Source organism: Danio rerio, chromosome 7 (assembly GCF_052040795.2).
Source record: "Danio rerio strain M-AB ecotype USA chromosome 7, GRCz13ab, whole genome shotgun sequence".
Lineage (NCBI taxonomy): Eukaryota > Metazoa > Chordata > Actinopteri > Cypriniformes > Danionidae > Danio > Danio rerio.
This window is the reverse complement of record NC_141027.1, coordinates 22,991,741-23,008,686: the sequence shown is the minus strand read 5'-3', so window position 1 is coordinate 23,008,686 and position 16,946 is coordinate 22,991,741. Positions and strand designations below refer to the sequence as shown.

At 36.4% G+C, this 16,946-nt stretch overlaps 1 protein-coding gene across 2 annotated transcripts in view; it reads left to right on the top strand.

Moving 5' to 3' along the window:
• tnfsf10l (TNF superfamily member 10, like) overlaps positions 1-14,914 on the top strand; it is a 51,534-nt gene extending 36,620 nt beyond the window's left edge. Inside the window, exons 3-5 of one of the 2 annotated variants that reach the window (XM_087258680.1) lie at positions 4,145-4,181; positions 4,397-4,486; positions 9,470-14,914. In XM_087258680.1, the coding sequence (XP_087114806.1) occupies positions 4,145-4,181; positions 4,397-4,486; positions 9,470-9,945 (603 nt within the window). In that variant the 3' untranslated portion in view covers positions 9,946-14,914. 2 annotated transcript variants of the gene reach the window in all.
• The last annotated feature ends 2,032 nt before the right edge of the window (positions 14,915-16,946 follow it).

Here is a 16,946-nt window from a genome sequence, read left to right as displayed (position 1 = left end):
ATATATACCATGTAGTCACTTTATAGTCATCGATATCATAAAAATAAACTCATATGGTTTAAAAATCTGTCTGTCTGTCTGTCTATCTGTCTGTCTGTAAATATCATAATAATTATGATTATATGATATTTCAGTCTGTCCATCTTGTTCTGTGTTTTCTGTACGACATGCTGCATGTACAGTACAAGAACATATGAGTCTTTATCTGCTCCATATGTGAAATGTGGAACTGATTTCAGGCTCATTTACCAGAAAGTATGGTGAAAAAGGGGGAAAAAAAAAAAGTCTTGGTCAGAAATGCATCTCTGCTGTGGCCTGTGTGAGATTATGTCACGTTATAAAGCCTGCCGGCGCTCGGCTGTCTGATGAATGGACAGAAAGTGAGAGAGAGAGAGAAAGACAGAGCCAAAAACAACAGAGACTCCATCACACACTCACTCATGGATGATGCCAGACTGCAGCGACAGAGCGAATAACCTGCTAAAGAACACAGAAAACATGTCAGAAAGCTTAAATTAAGGTGTTTGCTTTAAAAAGCCATTCATATTTTAACACAGACAGGAACACACAGTGACTGAGCGCAACATCATGTATGGAAATACATTTTAAAGACTAAAATATTGTAGACGGCCAACTTTATATTTGTCGTAACTCTGGGTGTTTAAGTAGTGTTAACCCTCATCCAAGAAGCGTTCAAGAGAGTGGAAAGAAAATGTGTGGAGAGGTCAGAACCAATCCTGAGGGAGTTCAGGCTCGAAACTTCGTACATTTTCTGAAATCTGAACAACTTTATGGACTATATGGGATGTATTTTTCCACCGCTTTCTTGACGATGTTCTCTGTTTTTTGCTGAATGGTTTTAAATTGGTGACTTCATTTTTCACAAATCATCAAGAGTTTTCAATTAGTTTCATTTAGTTGATTCAGATGTTTGGATCAGACTGACCATAAGCTGAGCGCTGGCCTGAGGCGGTGGAAAAGAGCCAGTAATCAGAGTGTTTTCAGTTCAAGACCCAGCCAGTGGGACTAATGATCTGGATACTGGCTTTTGACTGCTTGAAATATGGCCGTCACAGACTACTGAAAAACTGACCTTGACAAAGGTGAACACTCCACTTAAAAAAAGGGCTCATTTTACAACTCCCCTAGAGTTAAACTGCTGTTTCACCATACCATTATTCTCTGAGTCTGGCGGGAGCACTTTTAGCTTAGCTTAGCATAGAGCATTGAATTGGATTAGACCATTAGCATCACGCTGAAGAAATCAAAGAGTATTGGCAATTTTCCTCTTTAAAGCTCGACTCTTTCAGAGTTATGTTGTATTAAAAAACTGGCTTGCTTGGTTTGGGACTTATGAAGCTGTGCATCAATGGATTTGCTCTTCAGAGTTTGAACTTTTAGCTGTGAAATTTAAACCACACTGAACTGAACTAAACTGAACTTACATGGTTTCATTTTACTAGAACTTCTATGTTAAGCTGCTTTAACACCATCTACATAGTAAAAGTGCTATAGAAATAAACATGAACTGAATTGAAAATAGTCCCCAGCTATAGGTTACTCTACAGCAGGGGTGCTCAATCCTGTTCCTGGAGATCCACCTTCCTGCAGATTTCAGTTGCTACCCATATCAAACACATCTGAACCAATTAATTGGCACCTGAACACCACTTGATAATTACAGGCAGGTGTGTTTGATATGGGTAGCAACTGAAATCTGCAGGAAGGGGGATCTCCAGGAACAGGGTTGAGCACCCCTGCTCTTCAGGTTCCTGCAAATGTCCCTATGGTTGTAAGGCATGCTCCCTGTTAGGGCTGCACGAAACTGGAAAAATGTGACATTTCGTTACTGATATTTCTTACAATATAAATTTTCCTCGAAAACTGCCATTTTTATTAGTTATATTTTTAAATAATTTATTTAATGATAATAAAATAAATAAAATAATTCTAATTCAGACTAAAAACTGTCAAGGTGCAAAGATTTAGTCATTAAAATACAATGAATAAGTGAAAACCTTTGCAGATATTCTGACTCAGACTTTCCTCGTCTCGAAACCTGTCATTAGTGTTTATTTTCAGCTCTTGGTTGACTTTTGAGCTGCTCCAGCTAATAGAAAAACAGCTACTACTGGGGAGGTGGGGATAAAGATAGTAAGGCCCCATCTGATTGGTCAATTTTTGATAAACAACCAATGGATGAAATAAATGTAATTGATCACACTTCTGCGATATGTAAATTGCATATATTACTATTGCACTAACAATAATTTTGCAATATATTGTGCACATTAGTGGAAAGAGTACTGAAAAATCATACCCAAGTAAAAGTACCATTACTCACCAAAAAATGTAGTGCAAATAGAGTAACAGTATCTGTTATAAATATTACTCAAAGTAGGAGTACAAAGTAGCCCTTTTAAAAGTACTCAAGAGTAGTGAGTATTACGATGTGAACGGCTCATGCGTTTACATGCAATTCATGCATGGATGTGTAAATGTAACATTCTGTAGTGCATTTGTAATCATTTAAGGGCATTTGGTGGTTTCATTTCCTCATACAGTAAATATCCATCTTCTCATCAGTGACATGCAGTCGATAAAGTCTCTCGATTATTGCTTGTAAAGATTTTGGACATCTTCTTGGACATTTTTAATGCTTCCAAACGGTTTGTTGCATTTATGAGGAGCCAGTGTCTTGCGGTTGTTCTGTATGATGTGATTTACATTCTACTTTAGCCAATCACCACAGACAAGAAAATAAAGCAGTGATCACTGGTAGAAGAAACTTAAAACTACTTAGTAAATTACAACTCCTGAGACAAACTACTCCGTTAGAGTAATTTGAGTATTTGTAATTTGTTGCTCTACACCACTGACTGTTATAATCCCTGTGCAAGCAAGTGGTCAAATTGTTCATAATGGTGGAATTTAGCCAATTTTCATGTGTTGTGTAATATCACTGTGCCGTCTGCACCCATGGTAAGGCAGCAAAGTTCCTTGATTGTTACATCAGAATTTGGGTATAGTGTTCTAGGTTTAAATTGACCTAGAAAAGAGCAACTTTTCATTTCCAGCCGTTCTTAATACATAATGTAAATACAAGAGTCAAGATTTAAGTAGGATTGTTTTCTCTTTGGTCATTTTTAAGCAAGATGCTAATGGTCTAATAAGATTTAATGACCTATGCTAAGCTAGGTGTCATATATTGCAGGCGTTTATATACTGCAACTATTATTTGAGGTGCTTCTTTTATTCTCACTTGTAAGTAGCTCAAAATAAAAGTGTCTGCTAATTGAATAAATTGAAGTTACAGTGCTCAGCATAATTGAGTACACCCTGTTTTGAAAATGAATATTTTTCTCCATTTCTCAGTGAATATAGGCAATGTATTTTGGTGCATTTAAACAAAACAGATTTTTAAAACAAATATATTTATTAAAATAATATTTTAGTCATCAAACATATTTAAAAATTGAAAGATAATACAATTAAATTCAAGCAAAATATTGCAAAAAAATCACAATCTACAAAATTTCAACTCAATTTTTCCTTTTTTTTTGCTTCTCTTGATTTTTCCTATTTTTAAAAATTTGTATTGATTTTTTTTCTATAACATAAAATTGGTTGTACTAGTTTTTAGACTGTTATTATAAGTTATTTTGTTAAATAAGCTCCAGATTTGGCTTACACTAATCTAATGTATATTATGCACAAATATAATAGCTTCCTATAGAAAATATTCATTTAAAAGAGAGATTTGTTAGGGGTGTACTTATATATGCTAAACAATGTAAAAGTTCTTCTGGCATACCTGGATATTGACTGAATGGTTGTGAAAACTGAAGTTTAGTGTTCCTTTAAAAACAATTTTTAGTCATTTAACATCATGGCTGGACCTAAACATTTCATTAATTAAAAACTTTTATAGCGAAACCTTTCAGTATAAAACAGATGGTTAACTTGCTGTTTTGTAACTTGAGGTAAACTTTAACCACAGTCATACGCCTGAGCAAAACAAAAAAAAGAGGAAAGACTTGATGAATCTGAATCATCCAGTTTCACGTTTTCAAATTTGAAGAGTCATCAGATTGTTCAGTTTCTGGACTGATGGAAGTGTTTTTGTTTGTTTTTTTTGTCACAGGTTACGGACAGTATCATCTCTAAACAAACTTTACATGGTGAGTAGTCAGTCAGTCATTGTTATTTTTAACAATTGCTTTTATCACTACGACTGCAGAATGTACCGTGCTGGAAATACCCGGAACCATCAGACAGAAAAACACAATTCAACACAGTTCAAAGAAGTCATTAAAATCTCTTGTGCAATAGCAATTCATTTTTATGGTGTATTTTGAATGTGCTGACTGTTTTCTGTCTGTCTGTCCTTCAGCAGCAAGAACACAAACTCATTCATATAATACAACAGGGTCAAAGTTTATGACCACAGTGATGCAGCGGCCATCAGCCCACCTGACCCTCAGCAGTGAGTCTGTTTGTATGTATGGCCATGTGTGTGTGTGTGTGTGTGTGTGTGTGTGTGTGTGTGTGCCTGTTTATGTCTGTTTTTATGTTTTATCAATATATCAAGTTTACTGTCATTAACTTTTTCAGCAAACATTAGCATGAGTAAATTTGGCAAGAAATGTTGATAACAAATAGCAATGATAATGATAATAATAATAATCATAATCATAATCATAATAATAAATGACAACAGTAATTATATATATATATATATATATATATATATATAAATATATAATGATGATGATTATGATGATGATAATAATAATTACAATAATAATACAAATAAATTTTATTATTTATTATTATTATTATTATTGGTTGTGGTGTTATTTCAAAACTCAGTGCTTTATATTTTTATTTGCTAAAATAATAATAATAATAATAATAATAATAATAAATATTTAAAAAATAAATATAATAACATGGTAACAATTGCAAAAAAAAGTCTATGAGCAATAAATATACTTAAAATAAAAAAATATTTTAATAACAAAAAATCCATCATGAAGCCATTATTATTGGTCATTGTTGTTGTTGTAGAAAATATTTGTGTGTTAAAATAATAATAAAAACGACAATAATAATAATAATAATAATATTAATAACTAAAAATATTAATAGAATAAAATCGTAATAATAATAATAATAATAATAATAATAATATTATTGTTATTGGGTTTGTGTTGTTATTTCAAAACTGAGTTAGATGCTTTATATTTATATTTGCTAAAATAATAATAACTAAAATATTAATAAAATAAATACAATAATAACAACAATTGCTTAATTGTTGAGCATTTAATCAAAGCTTAAGAGCAATTAAAATAAAAATAATAATAATTGGAATCTTTGTTGTTTTGGAAAGTATTTGTGTGTTAAAAATAATGATGATAATAATAATAATAATAATAATAATAATATCTAAAAACATTAAAAGAATGCAATAATAATAATATAATATTTTTTACATTTATAGATCATTTATCCATAAACTTAAGAGCAATAAACAAATAACAAGTTGATAATACATATGTGTATTATTATTGTTATTGCAAACCTGAGTTTGTTGCTGTTTTAAAATATTTTTGTATTTATATTTGTTAAAATAATAACAAAAAATATACTATATATATGACAAATATTCAAAACTAATAGAACAAATAGAGTCAAATAACCTGAATACCCGCAAAATGTTTAAGCACTGAATCATCAAAGCAGTAAATAAATAATAAAACAAAATATTTCAGCCTGCGCTATACTTCATGGCTTCAGCCCAGGCTTGAGGAATCAACGCTAGCTGATAAAATTCAGCGCCAGTTAAACAAAAAAAACTACATAGTGTAAAATGGGTTCTGACGTTTTTTCCACTTCACGCTATGATTTCCTGTAGTCTGAGGGTATTAAACATGTTTAACATGTTAAGTCGATATAACACACATTTTTCATCTGTCTCCTATAATGATACGCAGGTGTTTTTGGAACATAAAAGTAAAGTGTGTCTACAAGTCATTGAATGTATGGTGTCCGTTTCCCAAAGCCAGCAAGAGTCAGATACATACAATTTTAAATTCACTTCAGATTTTAAAACATATTTAGTGTCAGTACTGTAACCAATCCAATCACCTATCATGCACATAAATGAGCCATCCATCCTGCCACAGTATGTCTGGCAGACAGCTGCAAAGAAGAAACGGATTATAAAACAGCCTGAAATGATCGAGTTATTTAGCAGGAGCAGAAAAAATAAATATCACCAAACATCCTCAAATCTTGTCTGCTCCTTTGAAGTTCCACTATAGCTGCTCGGATCAAAGTCCTATTCATTTCATGCATGCCAGGAAACATAAAAAAAAGAAACATATTTAGTCACGCATCTCTAAAGGAAATGAAACCGAGTCAAACCAGCTTTGTTTCAGGGGAATAAGTGGTGAGGCTAATCCGTAATCTGCAAGGGAGAAGTTTTTTTTGTTGTTATTCACCCATTATTCACAAACCTGTCTGCAGAGCGCTTAATGATGGATCACATACACACGCTGCAAAAACGGTTCACTTCTAAAAGTCTGCCTTTCGACTAACATCTATATTAACCTTTTATACACACACACACACACACACACACACACACACACACACACACACACACACACACACACACACACACACACACACACACACACACACACACACACACACACACACACACACACACACACACACACACACACACACACACACACACACACACACACACACACACACACACACACACACACACACACACACACACACACACACACACACACACACACACACACACACACACACACACACACACACACACACACACACACACACACACACACACACACACACACACACACACACACACACACACACACACACACACACACACACACACACACACACACACACACACACACACACACACACACACACACACACACACACACACACACACACATCTGTACTTCATATGCATTTTTCGATCTCTTTATCAATGTTTCTCAGACAAAAGGGCGCTCTTAAAAGTTTTGCTCAGCAGTAAATCAGAGAGCGAGCCTGGCGCGTTTATTGATCTGCTGTGAGGAATGTGGCTCATTGTGTTTGGAGGAACACGCCGCCTTCTCCTTCATTCTTCGATTTTTCAGTCTGTCCGTGATTTCCTCTCCTGCGCAGCCGTACCTTCCTGTTCAGATCTCTCTTGTACTCTTAGCACAATCCAGCCAATCCTTCATTCCTCCCTTTGCCTTGTGAATTATGCGCCGAGCCTCAAATCGCCACCTGCTCCTCGTCTTTCACATCTTCTTTTTTTACTACTGCTTTCATGGGCTTCGTCTTGAATTATTGGAGCTCATACTGTATATGGTTTAAGTCAACATGAAATCAAAGCTGTGCTTTTACTTCATGCACAATGCGTGATTTATCGATATCTTATCATAAGTTATGATTTTGTATATTTATAGATTTGTACCCAGGTCTAAGTTCCACAGGATAGGTTGTAATGATTTATAAAACATTAATCACTGGATGAGCTTAGGAGATCTTTGCATGGATATATATAGTATTACAGCAAACTATGGGAGTGTATTAGTGTATATTATTCATTCATTCTTTTACTTACCTTCGGCTAAGTTCCTTATTTATCAGGGGTCGCCACAACGGAATGAACCGCTAACTATTCCAGCATATGTTTTATGCAGTGAATGCCCTTCCAACCACAACCCAGTACTGGGAAACACCCATACAAACTCATTAACCCTACGGCCAATTTAGTTTATTCAATTCACCTATAGTGCATGTCTTTGGACTGGAGGAAACCCACATGAACACGGGGAGAACATGCAAACTCCACATTGAAATGCCAACTGGTTCAGCAGCGACCTTCTTGCTGTGGGACAAGAGTGCTAAGCACTGAGCTACCATACCACCTAGTGTACACTATATTAGCATTTGGAAAATTGAAAAATGTCTGTTTTTGTTTCACATTTTTCTTAGGTCACACTCTATTTTAAATGTAAAATCCACATTATTAAACGGATACCTGAAAATTTTAGCTCAATGAATTAGTGATTTGCTGTTTATTAAGAGTTAATAAGAATGTGTGTATGAGTGTTTCCCAGTGTTGGGTTGCAGCTGGAAGGGCATCGGCTGCGTAAAACAAATGCTGGATAAGTTTGCTGTTTATTCCGCTGTGGTGACCCCTGATTAATAAAGGGACTAAGGCGAAAAGAAAATGAATGAATGAATGAATGAATGAATGAATGTGAATATATATTATTGGTGGGCATAGATTAATTATTTTAATCTAGATTATTCTAGATTAAAATGGGTCATTAGAATTGTGCCAAAGGCATTCAGAATTTGTGTGCTACCCAAATGATAAGTCTTTGAGAGCGGGTTTCTCAAGCCAGATGGCGCATTGCACCAGGGGCTCATCTTCGGTTTCCAAAATGGATCAGAAACTGCTTGAGAAACTGTTCTAGTATGATAATTAGTGATGAAAATAAATGATGTTCAACACGATGTACTTGTGTTTACTAACTGTTTATTCACTTTAACATGAATTTTGAACTGTAAGCCTACATAAGCTCCAAACAGCGATTTTTGATCCCCCTAATTCTACTAAAGTCACAACTAAACTAAACAGAAATGAAATTAAGACATGTGGAGTATGCAGATATTAGTGAGATTATTGAAGTAAACACCGCAATCAAACTATTACCGTTATGTAGGACTTTTCGCCATATTATCTGACAAGATACACACACATCACAAAACGCGGAAGTTTTTTTTCTTTCCATTTGGCGTGCATTATTAAATTCTGTAACACTCTCACCAGTCCTTACTCCTTATTTGCGTCTAATGCCCCAGTTTGTCACGGGCATGAATTAAATGTTCTTGAGTTAAAGTGAAACTGCCGAACTGCAGTTAAAGTCAGGCATCCTGTTGATTTGATTCAGAAGGGCACTTATTTGTCGGACGGCTCACCGGTCAGGTATACATCCGCGCTAAACTATCAATCTAAAGGTCATCATAACTTGCGTAGAACAGACCCAGCTCGCAACCCAACTTTGAGAATAGATTAACAGCGAAATGTTTTTTAATCACGCCATAAGAGTCTCATGTTAACGCACCGATAACGGCCCACCACTAATATATATATGACTGATAACTGATAAACTACAAATTGTCATGAAATTATCAATGTACACTTTAAAATTTGTTAATATGGCATAATGTATAAACAATGTTATCAAATTAATAATGTTCTTGAAAATTAACTTTCAGTAAGCTTAGGTGATCCAAATGTAAAAATTGGGGAACTTAGCCTGCACACTTTTATGTATTTGTATCTAAACATATCAATATAAAACAAGTTGCATTTTAATGCTAACCTGAAGTCTGCCTTTTTCCTCAGGTGCCTCAGACAACTCCAGGCCTCAGTCAGATATGCATCAGCCTCCGTTCGATCTGCACCAGTCCTGCCGTCACCCTGTGCATACCTGGGCCAACAAGAGTTTCGGTGCCCACCTCTACAACATGACTCTGACCAACGGACGCCTGCGTGTGCCCCAGGACGGCCGCTACTACCTGTACTCACAGGTGTACTTCCGCTACCCTTCTCCCAGCGACAGCGACCAGTCCAGCGTGAGCCACCAGCTTGTCCAGTGCATCTACAAGAAAACCTCCTACCTGAACCCCATCCAGCTGCTAAAGGGAGTGGGCACCAAATGCTGGGCTCCGGACGCAGAATACGCCCTGCACTCGGTGTACCAGGGCGGCCTGTTCGAGCTCCGAGCAGGCGATGAGGTCTTCGTGTCCGTCTCATCTCCCACAATGGTCTACGGCGAGGACTCTTCTAGCTACTTCGGAGCTTTCCGATTGGATCTGTAAGAGAGAAAATAGAGCGGGAGTATCATTTTGGCAGAGAAAAAGTTTCGTTCAACATCCATCAACTTTCCTTTCTTTAAGACTGAATATGTGAATATGTGAAGGATGCAAGAGACATTTCGGTTATTTCTTTTTAAAGACAGAGGAATGTATGTATATTTCTACAAATCACATCAAAGATGTGAATCTTGGAAACGGTAGCAAAAACAAAACAGGAGAGACAGAAAGTGAATCTGTGCCAATGGTGGTTTTGACGTGCGAACTCCACTTGCTTGAAGGGAATATTTTTCGTGCGCCGCGGATCTTAAATGGCTTAAAAGCAGAGATATGAGAAGAAAATGATGACAGCGGGAATGTGGAGGAAAGAAAGATGAGATGGGAAATATGTGGCTCTACCAGCCTCAAAGGAGCATCCTGGCAGGCTACAGAATTCAACCCATCCTGTCGGACCTGCGGAGCAACATGCCCTGACATGAAAAGGACCTAAAAAACAAAACAGGCACACATAAACAAAGAGGAATTCAGGCTGCTGCATTGATACTCATGCTCTTGCATATTTATGGCTTCCACAACATGGCGATAAGATTAAAACACATACGACACAAATCACTTTTACAGGTCTCCCTCTGCTGTCAGGCCCGGCAGGAAGAGACACGTGCTCTGGAGCTCACGCGGTCCTGGTCATACAAAAGGTTAAACAAACACTACGCTAAACGGTTTGTTGAAACGTCGCGCCCATATAATGCTTTGTCTTGAGCGACACACTTTTCTGATAAGTGGCGCTTCATGCTTGTACATCCATCTGTTTTGTGTGTGTGTTGTGTGTGTGGTTCAACCTGTGTATATATTGTATTTAATTGAAAATAGATGAGGTTTGGAATTGAATGTACGAGCGTTTTGTTGTTCTCCTAATAAAAATCCCACAAAACCGAGCCTCCCGCTGTAAAGGTAAACCCCATGACGTTGTCCAAATGAAGCGGCGCTGAGAGTCTGATTTTCTGTGGAAAAATGGTTTGTTTGAAGGAGGAGAGGGCGGGGGTGATTTCTTTCCACTGTAAATGATCAAGTGTTGTCACAATGGTGTTTCTGAGAGCGAGCACAAACACTCGCTTGGGTTTCATTGTGGAGCACAAGCGTGTTTTCTTCTCGCTGGACTCTGCCCCAGTTTTTACTGATAAAGTCAGCGAGCTGAAGGGCCGCTGCCAAGATGTTGCCTTAAATCACATTATACTGCGAGAGCGATCGAGCCAAGCCAATGCTCTCTGTGGCATTTAGCTACGGGCTAGCTATAATGTTAGTTACAAAACTTCACTCCGTCTGACTCTCATCTGCAATTTGTCTGGATTAAAAAAGCGTGGACATTGATTTAATCCAGAAAGGGAGAGCGAGTTATGCTTCAGCAGGTTAATGCTTTTGCTGCAAGTGGTATGATGTGCCGCCAAGCCAAAAATTCCCCATACAGGGTGCTTTTTTTTTACGTTTAAGGGAATGTGATGTCAGATACCACTACATGTAAAGTGCCTTTGGTCGTTATGCACTGATCTCAATCTAAACGCTAACTTTTATCATGTGTTAAGGGAGGTTCAAAGCGATTGCCGCTGAAGTCATGTATGATCTCATTAGTGCTTAGCATCTGACATTAACCGCATTATTTCGCAGCCCACTGAGACACTGTACATCATCATCCTTTCACGAAAAAAAAAAAAAAAAGATGCACTCATGTCATTTCAAACTTGTAGGACTGTCTTTATTATTGTGTGGAAAAAACATTTGTTTATGTAGAAATTAAAAACTGTTGTTATTTTGCTGGGTTCACATTAAATGTGAATTTAATTAAAGCTGCAAGCAGCGATGAAAGGGACCTCGCACTCAGGCTCATTGCCCCCAGTGGGCTTAGAATGAGAACAATGGACAATAATAATTTAACCTAATATCTACCAAAAAAAAAAAAAAAAACGGAGAAAAATCACTGATTTATGCCAAACTTTCTTCTGCCTGCAGGTGGCGCTATGACTGTGACTTAATTTTAGCATATAGATGTCTTCAGGAGAGGAATCTCATTGAACCTGTGAATTTTCAGGCAGATCAGAAATTGTGTGGTTGAGGTATAAGTACTTCCTCTTCCATTGCGAAGCACTGCAGTTTGTCAGTGCGCCACGGACACGCCATTTGGCGAAAACTCTAGATCTTCACAATTTAACACCAAAAAGGCCTTTGGATGAAACGGAACATGAATTCGATAGGATAAAATTTGTAGGAGGAGTTTGTTACAGTGTAAAACGTCCATTCCTGTTGCCAGCAGGTGGCGCTATAACTTTAACTGGACATTGGCATGTAAACGTGTTCAGGTCAGGACTGTTATCAAACCTGTGTGCCGTGTGTCAACTGACATGTGTGCCAGTTTTGGTGTTTGTGCATGAAATGTTGCTCAGGGGCTACTTTGTTAAATGTGCATAGGTGGCGCTGTCACACCCACTTCCGAAACCTATAACAAGCGTAAATGTTCTAGTTCCACTTTTAGTATGTGTGCAAAGGTTTGTGAGTTTTCGGGCATGTTTAGACCCTCAAAAATACGATTCATCCTAGAGAAGAAGAATAGTAAGGAAGAGAGCAATTCCAATAAGGCCTACGCACCCTAAATATTTGCGGCGTGAGGAAATTACACACAAATAGAGGCAAATTCTTTGTGTTTGGTGTAAACCCAGCATTAGTGACACTGGTGGTCATTTAATGAACTGCAACCCGAAGTTAACTGATGCTCACACTCATGAAACAGTTAAGTAAGCATCATACGTTGGCGCCAACAGCCTAGTAGTTAAGTGTGTCGACATTAGGCATGGGACGATAACCATTTTCAAGGTTTACCACGGTTTAGAACAGTCAAAATTTTCTGCTATACCGTTCCTAAGGTATGTGTGTGATTTTTTTATTTTATTTTTTTACATTTTTTTAGGACATTATCTCCAGAAGAAAGAATGAAATCTGTGTTTTTGAAACAAAAGAAGACAGCAAAGTCAATGATTCGTTTGAATCTTTCAGCCTGACATGTTTAAAAAAGTCTTTGTTTTCTACCCTGAAATAAAAAAAGAACTTATATTAGAGCAGTAATCCCAATACTCTCAAATCGTGAAGTTTTTGTACAAGAATATTATACCGTCAGAATTGTATTCCCATGCCTAATTGACACATAATTAGTACTGAGGTGCTCACAGTGACCCGAGTTCAATTCACAGCTCAAGAGCCTTTACCCTCAAATTTCCTGTCAATACTCTGAACTGTTCTATTTATTAAAGATTAAAAACCCTGAAATGATGGTACATCTGCAATTTTGGCTGATCTTGATGTGAATTTTTCTGAGCCTCATTAAAAAAATAAAATGCCCACAAATCAGGAGTGGATCTATCCGAAGATCAACAAACAGAAATCATGTCATAATTTATTAGCAGAAAATATATTTTCTTTTCAAGCTGATAATGTTAATGATAACTATAGTTTTTCAACCAATAACTACAGTAACTATACATTTTTATTTACTAAAACTAGACAAAAATTTAATATAAAACAGATTTAAATGACAAAAATGAATACAGACAAAATGAAATTTATTCATTTATTTACCTTCAGCTTAGTATTTATCTATTAACTATTCCTGCACATGTTTTACGCAGCAGATACCCTTCCAGCCACAACCCAGTACTGGGAAACACCCATACACAAGAACATACAAGCTCAACAGAGAAATGCCAACTGGCTCAGCTGTGACTCGAACCTGTGACATTCTTGCTGTGAGGCCACAGTGATAACCACTGAGCCACCGTGCCTCCATGAAAATATTTATGGAGGGAAATTTAGACAAATTAGACTAAGGCTAAAACTGAATCAAAATTTACTGTCAAATTAGAACTGCATTAATCTGCCGCATCACATGATGACGTTACAGCACAAAATAGCCCTTTCAGCAATACCCTATACATTAAACACATCCGTTTCATATGTCAAAACAAAAGAGAGGCTCTTGAAAACCCATAAACGTCAAATCTTTCAGATTTCCCCAACAATAACGTCTCAATCCTTCCTATAAAACTCGTGAAGAGTCTTTAAAGGTCTCGTTTTTCGAATTCTCCACAAGCTATTCACACACTGCCAATAAAAGAGCGATTAGCACATGAAAATATTAACACAGCCTTCCACGTTTGCGTTCCACAGAAAAAAACACAGTCCTACAAGTCTGAAACAACGTTTCCCAAAGGAGTCTGCATAATCCGAGCAATTCACACTAACTGAGCTCATTATCCCAGTCAATCTGTCAAAAAGACCCCATCCAGGGTCTTGTGTGAGATGTGCACATGTGTATACAAGTTGAAATATGTACCAATCTGCATGGCGCAGAGGTCGTGGTGGGGTGAGGGGTGGACAAGAAGGAGAAATATGGCGGAATTCCAGCAGATCCAGACCGATTGCAGCAGGACTTGCCCTCTGAACCACAATGTGAACATGGGAGACCAATGTTTGCTAGGTGTCCGTATACAAGAGTGTGTTTTTTAAATTAAGACTGCTTTGTAAAGCAGTGAATGTGATGGTTTGCCTGTACTTTTTAAATCAGTGCGGAGACTTTACAGGACTGCTGTGAAAACTGGAGGGAGGCAGAACAGGGTGAAATACAGTGAGCAACATGAACTGTCAAAAGAAACAAAAAGACTATTGTGTTTCCTTTTCCAGAGAGAGGTTTTTTTCTTTTTCCAAGGGTTTGTTAAATTGTCAGACCACCAATCTAAGGGGCTTTTTTCCATTTACAGAAAGATATTATGCACTGTTTACCAATGTTACTTCTGCATCTTTGGTAAGAATGTACTGATATCGGTCACACTCTCCCTCTTTATGGTATAATTTTACACAGTGTCTGATCCGTGACGTTGAAATGTAAGTCTGAGGTGTCATTTTCAACAATTAAAGTGCCTTTTTTGAACAATGAGTCGCAGTGTGGTTCATCATTTCCTTGCTAACTTGAGCATCTTTTTTCTGTTGTTGGAAGACTTCAATCATGATTTCTACATCATTTGTTCTCCTTTTTTTTTGCCAGGCTTGCACACAATACCACAACTAAGCCACCCACATGGAGCTTTTGCACAAAAGATGTTCGCGCACACACATAAATATTTGCATTTCTACTGTGGTGGGGACTTCCCATTGACTTCTATTGTTTAATACTATGTTTTGGTGGTTTTACATTATTAAAGCCATTATAATATTATAGAAGCCATGTATATATATATATATATATATATATATATATATATATATATATATATATATATATATATATTTTTTTTTTTTTTTTTTTTATATATTTCCCAAATTATGTTCATAAAGGCAAGGGAGTTTTCACAGTATGTCTGATAATATGTTTTCTTCTGGATAAAGTCTTTTGTTAAATTTTGGCTAGAACAAAAGCAGATTTATTATTCTTTTTAATTTTAAGGGCAAAATTATTAGCCCCTTTAAGATATGTATTTTTCGATAGTCTACAGAATAACCCATTGTTATACAATAACTTGCCTAATTACCCTAACTTGCCTATATAGTTAACCTAATTAACCTAGTTAAGCCTTTAAATGTCACTTTATGCTGTATAGAAGTGTCTTGAAAAATATCTAGTAAAATATTATTTACTGTCCTCATGGCAAAAATAAAATGAATAAATTTATTAGAAATGAGAAATTAAGTTTAACTTTTATTAAGTTTAGAAATGTGTTGAAAAAAAAATCTCTCAGTTAAACAGAAATGGGGGAAAAACTAAACAGGGGAGTCAATAATTCTGACTTCAAATTTCGAAGCCTGTGGAATCAACTCCGGAATCAACTCTTAAAAATCAACTTATACAAGGTTACTGCATCAATTGCAGCTTTACATTGTGCAGTTCTCCTCTGGTTAGACAAATCATGTCAAAATATAATAGTTATCAGCCTACACTTTTTACAGCATATTTTAATTCGCTAGCTGAGATCATTTTAACGGCGCTAGTGGTTATATGGTCTTTTATCTTGTTTTATGCTTGAACAACTAAATAAATGCTTAAGTTTACTTAGCTGAATGTATTCAACATTGATGCTGTAAAATCAAACTTATGAAATTGAAAATAGTCTTATTAAGCTTTCACTGGAAGTTTCATTGGCTGGAAAACACTAGCTGTGCATAGAGCCGATTGAGCCCAGGGCTCCTGCCTGGTCAATTAGCATGTAAGGGGGTCCGAGATCAGGTATTTCTCGAGAGCTACCCCTGGTAAAGGAGGAAAAGGTGGAGATGGTGTGGAAGGGGTGATTTTTCCAAAACAAAAATAAGGTAGTAGGGCAAAATCTGTCTATTTATTGTAGGCTTTGATCAAATCTGATTAGATTATTGTTGATTACAGATGAGGGACCAGCTGCGATCAATCATATCACATGCACCTCTTGAAATGAGTTTGTGAAACTTCACTTAGTGGAAAAATCCTCTAAATGACCATATAATCATTTGAAATTTCGAAAATAAAATGAGCAGAATAGCAGAATATAATATATAATAGAAATTATTTAAATAAATAATACATTTTCTTTATATAATAGAACAAATATTGACACTGACACAATATACTAATATATAGAAAACATACTAACACTGACACAATAATCTAACTATATAAAGAAAATATACTGACACTATACTTAAATTCTAGAGAATTTTTAAGTGGTCTTATTTTTTCCATAGCTGTATAAACCATTAATTAATTCAAGATCAATTCATTTTTCTTCAGTTTAGTTCCTTGTTTATCTGGGGTCGCCACAGTGGAATGAACCACCAACTTATCCAGCATATGTTTTACACAGCGGATGCCCTTCCAGCTGCAACCCATTACTGGGAAACACCCATACGCTCACATTCACACACATACTCTATGAGCAATTTAGCTTATTCAATTCACCTATAGCACATATCTTTGGACTGTGGGAAAAACCCACGCGAACACA